The 15,028-nt window shown below is 40.8% G+C and overlaps 1 protein-coding gene across 2 annotated transcripts in view; it reads left to right on the top strand.

The window, feature by feature from the left end:
* The window catches only part of AIG1 (androgen induced 1), a 147,303-nt gene that overhangs the window by 80,786 nt on the left and 51,489 nt on the right, over positions 1–15,028 (top strand). For both annotated transcript variants that reach the window (XM_072141350.1, XM_072141349.1), the window contains one exon: positions 5,416–5,517. In XM_072141350.1, coding sequence (XP_071997451.1) covers positions 5,416–5,517 — 102 coding nt within the window. The remainder of the gene's footprint in view (positions 1–5,415; positions 5,518–15,028) is intronic.

Raw genomic sequence — 15,028 nt, forward strand, 5'->3', positions numbered from 1 at the left:
ATTGGCTCCTAGATAATGTGGGCAAAGATAATGTGTTTACAGAATATTATTTATCCAGATTATTCTCAGAAGAGAATACATTTTTATAAAATTAAAAGGAGACTACAATCTGCAGAACTGGTATATTCTCTTCTAATTCTCTCCCGTTTGAGGATTACAAATAATAATAAATTAAAATTGACCTTGAAATATAATTTTCAGTCTGGTTGGCTTTTTTTCCCCTTCAAATGTAACTAAATATAGAAGGGTGGGGAGCACAGAGAAGGCTCCAGTAGGTTAAAGTTCTAGTAGGTCTCATAGACTGTAAGCTCTTGCGAGCATGGCCCTCATTCCTATTATTCCATATGGATGTTTGTATTCTGTATTGTAGTGTGTGATAAATAGGGCCTGGGGGAGGGAGGCCTTATACTACTCAAATATCCCACTTTCCACCAGAATCCACTTAATTAGCCTAATGGAACTTGCAAAGTGTTACTTTATGTATCTGACCAAATGAAGTCAAAGCAGCCTTCATGGACTTCTACTACACTCCATCCTCCATGGAGGCTGCTGTTATTTTATGTGATTACATACATGGTGTACAGTTTGCTATTGTTAGAAGGCTTTTTGGACCTGCGATGATGTCACCCTGGTCACATGGCATAAATGAAACACAAGGCATTGTGTAAAAAAATTGACACAATATTTCCTTTAAGTAAATAGAGCTTTACATGTCTGTAGTTGAATATTAGCAGACGGTCCCTCAGCACAAGGAGGGAGGGTGATGATTTAAAGAGACACAGAGCAGTTAGTGAACATAATGAGGCATGGTTCACTGCCAGCCAGGGAGAGAGAAGAGTTACAGCCACTAGACATGAATCAGGATAGCTAATTTGCATATCACAAAAATTACTGTAATTAAAGAGGACCTGTCACCCCCAAAAAGACCCCCAACAAATATGCCCCCCATAATCCTCTCCCCAGCCCCTTTCTATATATGCCAATGCGCTGGCAGTCGGCCTTATTCATGAGAGGGCTGGCCGACACCTTCTCCCCCCCCCCCCCCGTCAGCGGGGATTTTTAAGAATAGCTGGCAGCAGAGCATATATTGCCGTGCTTTTTGACAGCGCAAGTCGGTCGCGCCGAACTGACAGTGGCCGTGCCATGCTTATTCACAGCACCGACCGAATGTTATATACATTTGGCCGGCGCTGTGAATAAGCACACGCCCCCATTGCAGAGAGTCGGCAGCCATTGTGCAACAGATGCGTTGCTGCTGGCTATTCTTACAGGTCCCTGCTGACAGGGGCGTGGTGGAGTATCGGCCGACCCCCTCATGAATAAGGCCGACAGCCAGCGCACAGGATACGGGGATTATTTCGTATTTGATAAGAAGTCAGATCTATTACAGCCAACTTTCCCAACATAAATTTTAAAAAATGGCATATATAGAAAGGGGCTGGGGAGAGGATTATGGGGGGCATATTTGGTGGCGGGTCTTTTTGGGGGTGACAGGTCCTCTTTAAGGTACAGTGGCTCACTGGCAGCTAATTTTAGGTGATATGGGGAGGACTTGTAACCCTTTATCAGCAGGCTTGTTAGTCAGGGTGGTAAAATTCCAGTGACAGGTCTTCTTTAAATCCTGATGGTGCATGTACCCCACAATCTTGGCAGAGAGCGTCGCTCCCTGTGAAGTTATTGCAGTACATGGAATATTAAATGCTGCCACTAGAAAGTATAATTTGTTACACAGAAAACCAACCCTCGTATAGCTCTGTACAGAGAAAAATACAAAAGTTCTGGATTTTTAAATAAGTGGAAAAAATTGGAAACGCAAGAACAAAAAAGACCAATAATGGCAGCGGGGTAAAGTTTCCTTCTGCTTTAAGAAATACGTTTTTGCCTTAACCACTGGGCTCTCTAAGTTGTTATATACCCGTGATTGAAACTCGTATAAGGTTATAGACCTGAAAAAGTGCAATCTCTTTAAATTCTATGTTTTGTACATATCAGGACATAATATTGACACAAAGAAAAATCCAGTGGCACTATCCAATATAGCTCAGGTGGGTGCAGGCGTCATAGGATCGGGCCTCAGATCCTCCAGTAGTAATATCCAAAAATGGGCAGCACTCCAAATTGTAGAAAATGTGATCCTTTTATACCATAATGAGCAACAACAGCAACGTTTCGGCTCTGTGAGAGCCTTTTTCAAGCCATCTATTTCAGTGAACATGGTGAATATATATACACACATACATATGGTCACATGACCACCCACTACCAGCCCACTTAGTTTGCATATTTGTGGTAAAAATACATGAAAATACATCAAATTGTACAAAAATTCATTTATATGTTATACATGTGCACATTCAATTTCGTAATAAGTGTATATGTATTAAAAAGCATTATATTGATTTACTACCCCATCCCTATACATACAAGGGTAACTCCATTGCTAATTACATGTGCAAAAAAGTTCATAAAGTGTGCCTGTGCTCTAACCAAGCCCCCGTGCTGAGTCCTCAGGTGTCTCCCCATCACTTTCGCATCCTCCGATCGATGAAAAACTTGCCCGATTATGAATACACATTGCGAACCCTGTGGAATGCACGCAATAGCGCATGCGCTATGAGTCCCGGCTTCCGTGTCTAGGGTCATAGCAACAACAGAGTAACAAATTGTAACCATTCTAGCCATGTAACACTATTAAATGCTATTGGACACTCATTATGCAGATGAAAGCTGCAATAAGCAGCCATATGAATCATCCTAATAAACTGCAAATATTGTTGAAGGATGCAAAGATGTAATGATAAACAAAATGAGATAAATTATAAAAATAAACATTCACGGTGGCTCAATCATTGTTGAGGGATAATATGCTCTACTAACAGCCGTGGCCATGGTCAAAGATGAAGAATAGTTAACCCTTCCCAGAGAAACCATTGTTCAAAAGGAACAACATTATCCTCTAGTAATAAACAGGGAAACCTTTTCTGTTGCTCCCCACCCTTCACGGTACACATATATAATAATAATTATTTAATCCCTCTTGACCCCTTCACGAATACCAAATATACAATGAAAAGGCAATCGTGTACAAAAAAGCTGCAAATAACAGTCCAACTAATGTGGTTACAAAAATAAAAAATGCATTGACAATAGTCTGGAGCTTCAGCGAGGAGACATCTGAAGCAGGCTTGTGTTGTCTACAAGATAAAAAAGCAGGTATATTACCATCAAAATATCACAAAAAGTTGCTCATTGCTTATTGCAGCTTTCATTGGCATAATGAGTGTCCAAATGCATTTAATAGTGTTACGTGGCTAGAATGGCTACAATTTGTTACTCTGTTGTTGCTATGACGCTAGACACGGAAGCCGGGACTCAAAGCGCATGCGCACAGGTCCCTAGATTGCGTGCGTTCCACTGTGCCTTCCACAGGGTTCACAATGTGTATTCCTAAACGGGCAAGTTTTTTAATCGATCGGAGGATGCGATAGTGATGGAGAGACACCTGAGGACTCCGCACGGGGGCTTGGTTAGAGCACAGGCACACTTTATGTACTTTTTTGCACATGTAATTAGCAATGGAGTTACCCTTGTATGTATAGGGATGGGGTAGTAAATCAATATAATGTTTTTTTAATACATATACAATTGAATGTGCACATGTATAACATATAAATGAATTTTTGTACAATTTGATGTATTTTCATGTTTTTTTACCACAAATATGCACATTAGGTGGGCTGGTAGTAGGTGGTCATGTGACCATATATATGTGTATATATATTCACCATGTTCACTGAAATAGATGGCTTGAAAAAGGCTCTCACAGAGCCGAAACGTTGCTGTTGTTGCTCATTATGGAATAAAAGGATCACATTTTTCTACAATTTGGAGTGCTGCCCATTTTTTGGATAGGACATAATATTGTCTACTCCTTTGAAGGACTTGAAGTCTGGTAAATATGTATATTCAGAATTAAAATAATGTACACTATATGAATTCTTTAATTCTAGGTTGTTTGATATGAGAACTTAATAATAAATATAAAAAGATGATTGCATGCAGGATGGTGGCTCTACCCTTGCCTCACCGTTTTATTTAAGCAAGGGTGAAAAGCTTCCACAATCAAAATAATATGTCATTTAATCACAAATTACCCATGATTGTGAATTTTCTACACCAGGTTTGGTTTAGCAAATGCAACCCAATTGAGTTGACAATAAATTCCAATGTATACAAACGTAATGTACCAAAACAGGGCCGTTATTGCAAGTACCAGCAAAACTACAACTGATCACTGAAAAAGTAAAGAATCAAGGTGTTAAAATGGTCCACTCAAAGTCTAGATCTCAACCCTATGTTGAACCCTTAATTGGAATCCACCAACACAATTTACCAACCTGAAGTAACTATGATGTTATGTAGAGCTATGGCCAACCTGAGTGAAGTTGGCCCCCCCACCTTGTTCAAATCAAACAAAATTGGTGTCAAACGTTTGTGCTACGTTTGTGCTGGTTTGTGCAGCAGAAATTTTTGTTTGTGCCGCCATCGTTTTCGAGATTTTAATGAAAGTTTCCAGAGGTCATCAGAGGTCAACCAGCCCCCCCACATTGCCCAAATCAAACAAAACTGGTGCCGAACAATTCTGCTATGTTTGTTCTGGTTTGTGCTGCGCAAATTTTTATTTGTGCTGCTTTTGTTTTGAATATATGAACAAAAAAGTTCAAAAGTTCAAGCAGCCCCCCCCCCCCCCACATTAACCGAATCAAACAAAACTGGTGTCAAACGTTAGTGCTACGTTTTTGCTGGTTTGTGCAGCAAAAATTTTTGTTTGTGCCGCTATTATTTTTAAGGTATGTTCAGGTATTTGAGGTGTTTAGGATGAACTGGTAAAAAACAAACCTAGTGACACTTCCCTGGTTTGATCACCAGGGGGAGCTAGCAAACACATTGTACTTTGGAAGAAATGAACTCTGATTACCACTGCAAAAAAGTATGAATATATTAAAAATGATAGCGGCACAAACGAAAATTTTTGCTGCACAAACGTAGCACTAACGTTTGACACCTGTTTTGTTTGATTCGGTTAATGTGGGGGGGCTGCTTGAACTTTTGAACTTTAATTTTTTGTTCATATATTCAAAACAAAAGCAGCACAAACAAAAATTTGCGCGGCACAAACCAGCACAAACAATATAGCTTGTCTCTATGTAGTCTTCACACTCCGTTTTGGCTCAATATTGCTGATGCATTAAAAACTGATTACATTTATTATATTAAATATGAATCACAAATTAAATATTATATAAATGATGGTAACAATGCTTCATAAATATTTTTAAAGATAGGATATCATTGGAAAATGAATGGTTGATCTATGTGTATATGAAATATTTTATTTGTTTTCTTTTTTTGCAGTTTGTGGTGACAATGTTCTGGGTTCTTTACATATATGACAGGGAATTAGTCTTTCCGAAGCTGCTGGATAATTTCATACCACCTTGGCTAAACCATGGAATGGTAGGTAAAATCTGAGTTTTCTACAAGTGCTATATATATACATACACATAGTTAATTTACAGTCATTTTGTTCAGCTATATTACTACAGTATATTGATTAAAGATCAAATTTTAATGTCTAATTATGTTGGAATGCCTATAAGTTTTCACAAACAAACGATCCTTACAGTCAAAGAAATATTTTGGGGAAGAGACAGGGAGTTACCATTATTAAATTTTGCAACCATTTTCACTGGGATAAACTAGGAAGGTGAAGAACATTTTTAAAATTATATTATATGTAATCACTTTATTTTCTTGTGTTTTTTTGGATAGCAACTAAGCTTATATAAAAATGGTGCCCTCATGCTTACACATACATTTTCTTGAATGTAAACAAATACGTAATTTTTGTTTGTCTAGAAAATGAGTTGTTGGTACAGGATATAGGCTTTAGCTTTTTGCATAATAAAAATGTTAAGACCACTATATTTTTATTAGATATACAGAGGTAAACTCCTCTAACATACTTTAAAAAAATTAAAATTAACGGACTTTTAAAAATTATGCAAATGATGCAGAGACACCTCCTGGCACCAGCTGCTGGTAACTTATGCACGCCCCCGGTTTTTTTAATTGCAATCGGGTCCTGTCCGGGTATCACTCAGACTACGGCTGATGTAATCTGTAATCTTGCGCATGCGTGCTAGGACTTGCACACCCGGCTGGAGTGAAGTACAGCTGCAAGATTTGCAGACTGTCAGCTGACGTCACCAGCAGCCTGAGAATAAAATACAAGCAGTCGAAGACAACACTTCAACACTGATACTCATATATTGCAAATATGTGCACTACACATTACTACAATTGCTACTACTACTACTATACTTATCCTTCATATGTAAGCACTGCACATTATATTCTTATCCTGCAAATGTGGCTCTTGCACAATACTACTACTCCTATCCTGCATATATAGGCACTGCATAATACTACTGCTTTTATTTCCACATTACTACTACTACTACTACTACTACTATCCTTCATTTATGGACACTGCAGTGTTAAAATTAAAACTAAAAAGACCCTTTTATCGGTTCCCTTTGGCCCCTTTCAAAAGTTCAGCATGCAGCACCTTTTTTATATCTGGGTAAACAAATGTCTTGGCAGTTAAAAGGATTGGAAGCCCATCTTTGTGAGCTTTGTACCAGGCCCATCACTGGGTGGAATCCGAGTGGCTCACTGACTACTGGCTACTAGAGGCGTTATAGTGGTTGCTGGCTACTGGGTATATTACTGTGACTACTAGTTACTAGGTGCATCAATGTGACCGCTGAGGCAGGCTCTGTGACTACTGGCTAAAGGCACTTCAACTAGTAGCTACTGGATGGAGGCACTCAAGCGGCTCCTGGGGCAGGCACTGTGGCTACTGGGTGCATCACTGTGTCTTCTGGTTATGGGGGCTTCATTGTGACTACTGGCTACTGGGTGCATCAAGGTGGCTACTGGGACAGGCTCTGTGACTACTGGCTACTTGGTGCAGGCACTTTGACTAATGGTTACTGGGGGCAGGCACTGTGACTAGTGGCTGCTGGGGGCAAGCATTGTTACTTGTGGCTACTGGGGGCAGGCTTTGTGACTAGTGGCTACTGGGGCAGGCACGGTGACTAGTGGCAATGGTTACAGGGATCCTTACTGTCACTACTGGTGGCGTCAATGTGACTACTGGTTGGTAGGGCAGGTGCTGTTACTACTTGGGGCAGTCGCTGGGACTATTGGCTACTGGGGGTAGGCTCTGGGACTATTGGCTACTGTGGGTAGTCAGTGTGACTATTACCTACTGTGGGGCAGACACTGTGTCACTGTGTCACATTGTCCCTGGTGTTACATTTTTTTTTTATGTATTTCCAAAACAGTTATTAAAGGAGGGGGATTAACATAGTTAATATTTGATGGTTGAAACAAAATGAGTGAAATGACTTATGAGTAAAATGAGTGAAAATATGTTACAAAAGCTAATGCAAGATAGATGTGTGAGACTGAAGGTAAAGCAAGGTATACTAGCTTGCGGTTGCTTAAGAACGAGTATGAGTCATATCATTTAGAAAGGTTATAACAAGGTCAATAATCAAAAATTCTATTCTTCAGCTCAGGAAAACATCAAATACATTCACAGCTGTTCTTATTTTTATATATCTCTATCACTAGATGGATTTTTCTCATATGCTGCCCTCATATGGTCAGCCATAACTTTTGCAATTCCATTTTTATCAGTTATTTTTGAAGGATTAGTTCTACAAATAGGTAGAATTTTACAGAACATAAGTTAGTTTTTAATTTGCATAATTTACTTAAAGTCCTTTTCTCATGAAAGAAAGTTCTCAAATTTTAATCCTGTAGTTTACACAATAAAGATCATTTTTAACCCCTTAATTTACAATTTTAATCTGTTTTATTTATGTTTTAGCTCTTGTAATTCAGTGATGGTCAGTGTAAAATTCCAGTCTAAACAGACACTTCATGATGCATCTAGTGCTATGAGATGCTGTGTGCTGACAATGTGCTTAAATTATTAGGGTACAGGTTTATCTACACTTTCATTTAGCTTCTGAACAGTCTACTAGTATCTGACGCATAGAAAAAGAGAGATGAGACAGATCAGAGATGAGAGATGATGAGATCCATGAGATTGATATAACACACAATATGCTATATATTAGCTACACACACACACACACACACACACACACACACACACACACACACACACACACACACACACAGTCAGCTCTGCTATAACTCCTTCCCTGCTATAAAGATCTTATCTGTAGTTTGTAGATTTAGTTTCCTCACACTGCTGCTTTCTGGCAGGAAGTGTCTGTGTGTAAGCTTGTCTTGGAATGCAGGGGGGAGGGGCTGATGCAGAGACGCACTGCAGCCAGCAGATAGGAGAAGATATTCATGAAAAGAATCTGCCCTGCCCGATCCCAAGTCAGAAAATTTACAATCAGATCCTGGGGCAACTGAAATTGTATACACCAGGACTGAGAGACACAGTTTGGAATTATATGTGTGAAATGCTGTATTTTTGTTAATAACAGTGAATTAGAGAATGTGTTATTTTGTTATCCTGAGTATATTTAAGAATCTTGCCTTGGTTCGACTACCCTTTAATCTGTATAAACCCCAGCAAAATGAACAATTTATAGTTACTTTTGCAAACTATATATTTTTTATATCTGTTTCATAGCTTGTAGCCTTTTATATGTAAAAAGAATTGTAGATTTTGTAAGAACCATTTGTAGATACCTATACATTAGTGCAGTGGTGGCGAACCTTTGGCACGGGTGCCAGAGGTGGCACTCGGAGCCCTTTCTGTGGGCACCCAGGACATCACCAGAGAGGACTCCAGGTATCTTCCTACAGTCCCAGACAGCACAGAACTTGCTATTTTAAAGTGACAGCTGTACCTGGGACTACTAGAGGAGTGGGAAGGTGTGGACAGATCTGGATTATCATTGTAGCTCCTGCTCCGGCCCTGACAATTCTTCCTGTTTATGGGACCCTGGAGGGAAACTACAATGATCATCCAAATTTCTTCTATTTTCTGCTTTATTGGTATTCTCAGGGTGCTGATATGAATGAAAGATGTGACAGAGCAGGCAGTATAAATCACTAATTAAATTTCTATGTTGGCACTTGACGATAAATAAGCGGGTCTTTGTTGTAGTTTGGGCACTCAGTCTCTAAAAGGTTTGCCATCGCTACATTAGTGTGTAGTTTGTATTTATGATAATTATAATTTTTTATAGGAAAGAAGATTATACCAATGCCTTTTTCATTTGAATTTATACTAAATAACCATTGATTACAAAGGTGAGGACACCCCAGACAACCCTTCATTCTAAGACCTTACGTGGTAAACAGCTGTACGCTGTCCTCAAAACCCTGGCAAAGAGATCATTTATTCCTGGAAGAAATAGCTGAATTCTAATGAATCTTATCCTATGTTAAAAGATTTTTGTGTTTTTATTACTGTCACACTTTGCCTTAGCACATACACTTCTAGGCACAGTTAGACGAATGGCTGCATTATACTGGAACTCTTCGGAGGGGGTGAGGGTAAGCATGAGTGATTACATTTTTGTATGTAATGTTTTATGGCATAAATACAGTAAAGGGTATTTTTCCACCCAGAATGTCTTTAACAGTGCCATATGGGTGTGGAAACATGGAACACTTTGTTATGGGCCTGCAGTTAAAACTCAATTGCTTTTATACAAGCATACGGTAAATATGACTTAATCAGACCACAAGAATGTGGAAGCTTCCCTAGGTATCTCATTTATTTATTTGACATGTAGCTATGGTAACACAATTCCAGCCCCTTTGGGTGTTCAGACTTGTGATCTGCTCAGAACTGGCAAGCTGCTTTGCTTTCAATTGAAGACATATGTGCTCAACACAGCAGAAAGTTTACCTATTGTTGTAGGTATTTATTTACAATAGGCTTAAGAGAAAGCTGTCATGATATAGTTACATTCTATTTAACGTATTTTATATCATATTCTAAAAGTATTTGGATTTAATACATTCACACTAGATATTACTGAACCTTATTTCCTAGTAAAAATGATTCATGACAAACATAACTCTTATTTATAAACCAAGTCTTTAGGGTTGTTAATATTTGCCAAGATTACATTATTTATATATGTTTTACTTTCTAATTGCCTCTGAACAGGCAATAGTTTTTAAAGACGCCCTTACAAATAAGATTTCTTGTGCGGAAAGTCATGGTAAACTATTCAGTTTCTGTAAGTTGATTGTCTTTCTTACCTTAAGCAAGCCTCTATTTTTTAATGGGAAGGAGGATAACCACTGACAGACTTCTATATCATAGAAAAATCAGGAGGATCTCTTACCTAGGTGGGTAGCCCTTCATTACCAGCAGAAATATAATCTAATGTGTGGTGAATTCAAGATGTTCACACATATTATATAAATGTCTGTTGATTTTGTCAGGAATAGCCCTACATCTGATGTGCAAGGTGTCACGGGTGCTCCTACGACCCACGTCGTGGGCTCCCCTGTGCCCCTCTCTGTGCTCCAGCCTCCTAGCAGTCCGACTCACCTGTCCTTGTTCCTGCGCCGGCAGTCCCCTCTTCCTAGGGCGTGGGCTCCCAAACATTTAAAGGGCCAGCACACCATTGATTGGTGCTGCCCATTCCCAGAATCCTTGATAAGTCGGCCTCACCCTGCACACTCCGCTGTATCTTTGTGCCTCATAGCCATTGAGAAAGCTTGTTACCTATGCCCTATGTTTTATTCTGAGATTTCCTGTTGTGACCCCGGTTTTGTTATTAACTCCGATCCCATGCTGCCCATCCACACCTACTGCTACATCCTTGACTCCCTGTCCCTGACCACTATCATGCCTTATGACTTTGGACTACACCTTGGCCGCCAAGGCGGACAAAGTCGCGCCTGTGGACCAACCTGGTGGTATCACGCTGCAGCAAGTTTTATTTGCTTTGCGACAGGTTATGGTGAAAACTGTTTGCCACTTTGACTCCGCTCCCAGGTGTTGGCTTACGTCATCGTCCCAAGTGGCCCAGTGGGTCAACTTTCTCCATCTACAAAAAATATGGTATGGGCATCTTAAATTCTAGTACTTTTGCTTATGGTAGGGAAGCTGCCACCAAAGTTGTCTGACAGTGGCTAACTCCAACCTCATTTAGAAAATATCCATGTATTATCAATATGGGGGGGGGGTTGTAATTTTCTGGAAAGTAAATATAAGCCAAATTCCAATAGTTCATTGACTCTTGATCTAAACTGTATGAACAGCCAAGTGATCCAAGTTTTCTTATACTTATAGCTTTTTCTTCAAGCCTCTTCTATAAGAACCTTTCAGTGTATGAAAGAGGAAATATTCCTTTTTAGGAATTCTATTACTGAACTAAATAAGGAATATGATAGATGCAGTAGTGGGGCAGTTTGTCCTCCTTGATAATTTTTACATATAAACGCACAACAATGTCTGACCTTACCACAGTAAAATTTAATCCTGGCACTAGAACAAGAACAACTTGGTTATATTTCTGCAATTTTCACTTTGTCAGTCAGTAGTGGTAAAACTTCATCTAAGTCATGCAGTGACTCATAATGCACAATTAATTGAATGGACAGTACAGTGATCTTTCTATATGATCTTTTTATACCTATGTTAGGTCTGCAAAGAATACATGGTTTCTTTACTGTAAAAGCAGTGAGATTTAAAGGGATTGAGCACTCTTTTACATAAGTTGTCCTTGTGCCTTTACTGCCTTAATAATAATCCCTAAATGTTCATCAAGTGACTCAGCATTCCGACTACTTACTTTACTGCTGTTAAGAATCTCTCCATGGATTTTTGTTTTCATGTCTGAGCACTGATGAATAGGAGGGGCCAGCAGCACCAGAGTAATCATTCTCCCTGCTCTCCCCCCTCCCCTCTCCCTGTGTCTGTCAGTGAGATGGACTGTGGAAGAAAGGCACAGTGGGTGCCACCATTAAAATGGACTGAAGAGATCAGGAACATAAAGTTCTGTATAAATGCAAATGAAAGCATGATGACAACAGGGAAAGGCTGAAGCTATCAAAGGAAGTACATATGTATGTATAAGTAGATATACATGTAAAGACATCTAATGGAGAGTTTTATTGAAAGGTGGACAACTCCTTTAAGTCGCTGTGACAGGCACGTGGTCGCAGTCCAGGCACAAGGTCAGGGCAGGCGGCAGAGATGCAACGTCAGAGTCCGGTCCGGGGTCAGCAACAGGAGGTCCAAGCAGAAGGGTACGGGAACACAGAGCACAGGACAGCAGCACGGAGGAACACTGGTACACGGGAACACGGAAGAGCTCAGGTAACACTGGAGGGACTCGGGAACGCAGGAGACACAGGAACGCAGGAGACAAAGGAATCGCAGGCAAATTGCAGAATAGCTTTCTCTCAGGCTGTGAGGCACAAAGATCTGGCAAGGGCTTGCAGGAAGAGGCAGGCTTATATAGAATTAGTGAAATGGCCAGCGCCAATTAATGGCTGGCCCTTTAAATCTTAGCGAGCCAGCGCGTGCCATAGGAGAGGGGAATGCGCGCCGTGCCGCCGGAGCTACTGAGGACGCCACTGGAGCCGGGGAAGGTGAGTGAAGCCGGCCACCGGACCCAGGAGAGGCACAGGTGCACCCGCGATCCGAGACAGGGATCGCGGGTGCACCCGTGACAACATATCTTTAAATAAGATATTGATCCATGGAGTTTTTACCTAATCTAGAAAGATGCTCTGATACCATTATGGGAACAGTGCAGGAAAGGCCCTTCCCGTGCAAAAAGCAAGGATGATATAGTCTTCATAATGCCTTCACTTTAAACACCTTTTGGATGGATGGAAACTGTTAGAAGAAATGGATCTAATAAACCAATACTACTCTGTTGTCATGCAGGTTAAAGGGAACTTGTCACCAGGAGACCCATTTCCTAAGGGTGAGGGAAAATGAGGGGGAGATACAAGGGGTAACATTAAGAGAAGGGAGATGAGAGGTAGTAAAGAAGATGAGCGGGGGCCCACAATAAGAGTAGCTCAGAAAAAGAGGGGGAGATACCAGGGGGCTCACAATAAGAGAGGGGGAGATGAGAGGCTACAAAATGAGGGGGGATAAAAAGGGACCCAAATAAGAGGGGTATATATAAGGGGGGCCATAATTAGAGGGTGAAAAGAAAAGGGCCACAATAAGAGGGGGGAAATCAGAGGGGAACCACAATTTTTCAGTGTACTGTATATACTTGAGTATAAGCTGACCCAAATATAAGCTGAGGCACCTAATTTCACACAAAAAACTGGGAAAACCTATTGACTCGCATATAATGGGTATATAGCTGCCAGCCCCCTGCTCCCAGGATATAGCCCACAGCCCCTTCCCCCCAGTATATAGCATGCAGCCCCTGCCCCATAGTATATAGCCTGCAGCCCCTACCATCAGTATATAGCCTGCCTGGTCCTACACCCTAGTACAGTGATGGCGAACCTATGGCACGGGTGCCAGAGGCGGCACTCGGAGCCCTTTCTGTGGGCACCCGGGCCATCACAGCACCACACAGAATCCTCCTGCAGTTCCAAGCGACTTAAAACTGATACTTGCTTCGCTACATGTAGGAAGACGGAGAATGAGTAGACAGGGCTGAATTATCTTTGGAAGACCTCCTGCTGGCCCCATGATTCTTTGTGTACAGAGGGACACTGAAAAGAAACTAAAATAATGCAAATTTTTATTTCTACTAAGTTGCTGTCCTCAGGAGGCCAATATGATTGAAAGTGTTGAAGAACATGGAGCAATAAGTTGCTGCTTTAATTTTTGATTGGCACCTCACGAATAAATAAGGGGGTTTACGGTTGCAGTTTGGGCACTTGCTCGCTAAAAGGTTCGCCATCACTGCCCTAGTATATAGCCTGCAGCCCCTATCCTCCAGTATATAGCCTATAGCCCTCCTCACGGAATGCCCAGCATATAAGAAAACAACAAAATTTGTACTCAAATTCTGATGCCCTTCAGCCGGTCTTCTTCTTTACATCGATATTCCCGGGTCCTCCGCGCGGTGCTGACGGTGCTGCTCGCTGACACTATAGTTTGTGCCGGAGGCAATGCACACACTATAATGTCAGCAAGCAGCTGACGTCATGGTGTGTGCGACGGAAGCCGGAGCATCGATGGAAAGAAGAGGACCTGCCGAGAAGACTCAAGTATGAGCCAAGTTAGGTTTTTTCAGCACATTTTTTGGCCTATACATTTTCGGCTTATATTCGAGTATATATGGTACATTTAATATTCCCATGTAGCAGGAGGTGGGCTCCCACAATCAATTTCACTGGTGGGCCCTTGGTCCCCCAGTCCGACCCCTCCCACACAATACAAGATAAGCTAGAGGGAATTGCCCGTCCAAAGTTAGAAAATTTACAGTCGGAACAACCAAAATTGTAAATACCAGGGCTGATGTAGACCGGTTGGAATTATATCTGTGAAATGCTGTATTTTTGTTAATCACATTGATTTAAAAAAAAAAGGTTATTTTGTTATCCTGAGTATGTATAAGAAACATGGGTGCGCTCATATATACATTTTAGTATTGACTTGTTGCCAGTCTGTGTTGAATAGCCCGGACCTGGGAAAGTACAGGAAGCATTCAAGCCACCATTATTTGTAGTAAGCTTAAGATAATAGCACAAAATTGTTGTGTGTTTTTAAATAGTTTTTAGAGCATACCAATAAAAATATATATGTTTTATAATCTAACACCAGATCCAGTTTGTTAGTTCTGGATACATGATTATTGTTGTTGGGGCGAATGAAATTGAGCCTATATTCGTTTTCCAATCCTATATAAGTATATGTCAGTGGCCCACTACAAACATCTATACCAATGACGGCGAACCTTTTAGAGGCCGAGTGCCCAAACTGCCACCCAAAACCCTGCTTATTTATCGCGAGGTGCCA

Source organism: Engystomops pustulosus, chromosome 3 (assembly GCF_040894005.1).
Source record: "Engystomops pustulosus chromosome 3, aEngPut4.maternal, whole genome shotgun sequence".
Classification (NCBI taxonomy): Eukaryota; Metazoa; Chordata; class Amphibia; order Anura; family Leptodactylidae; genus Engystomops; species Engystomops pustulosus.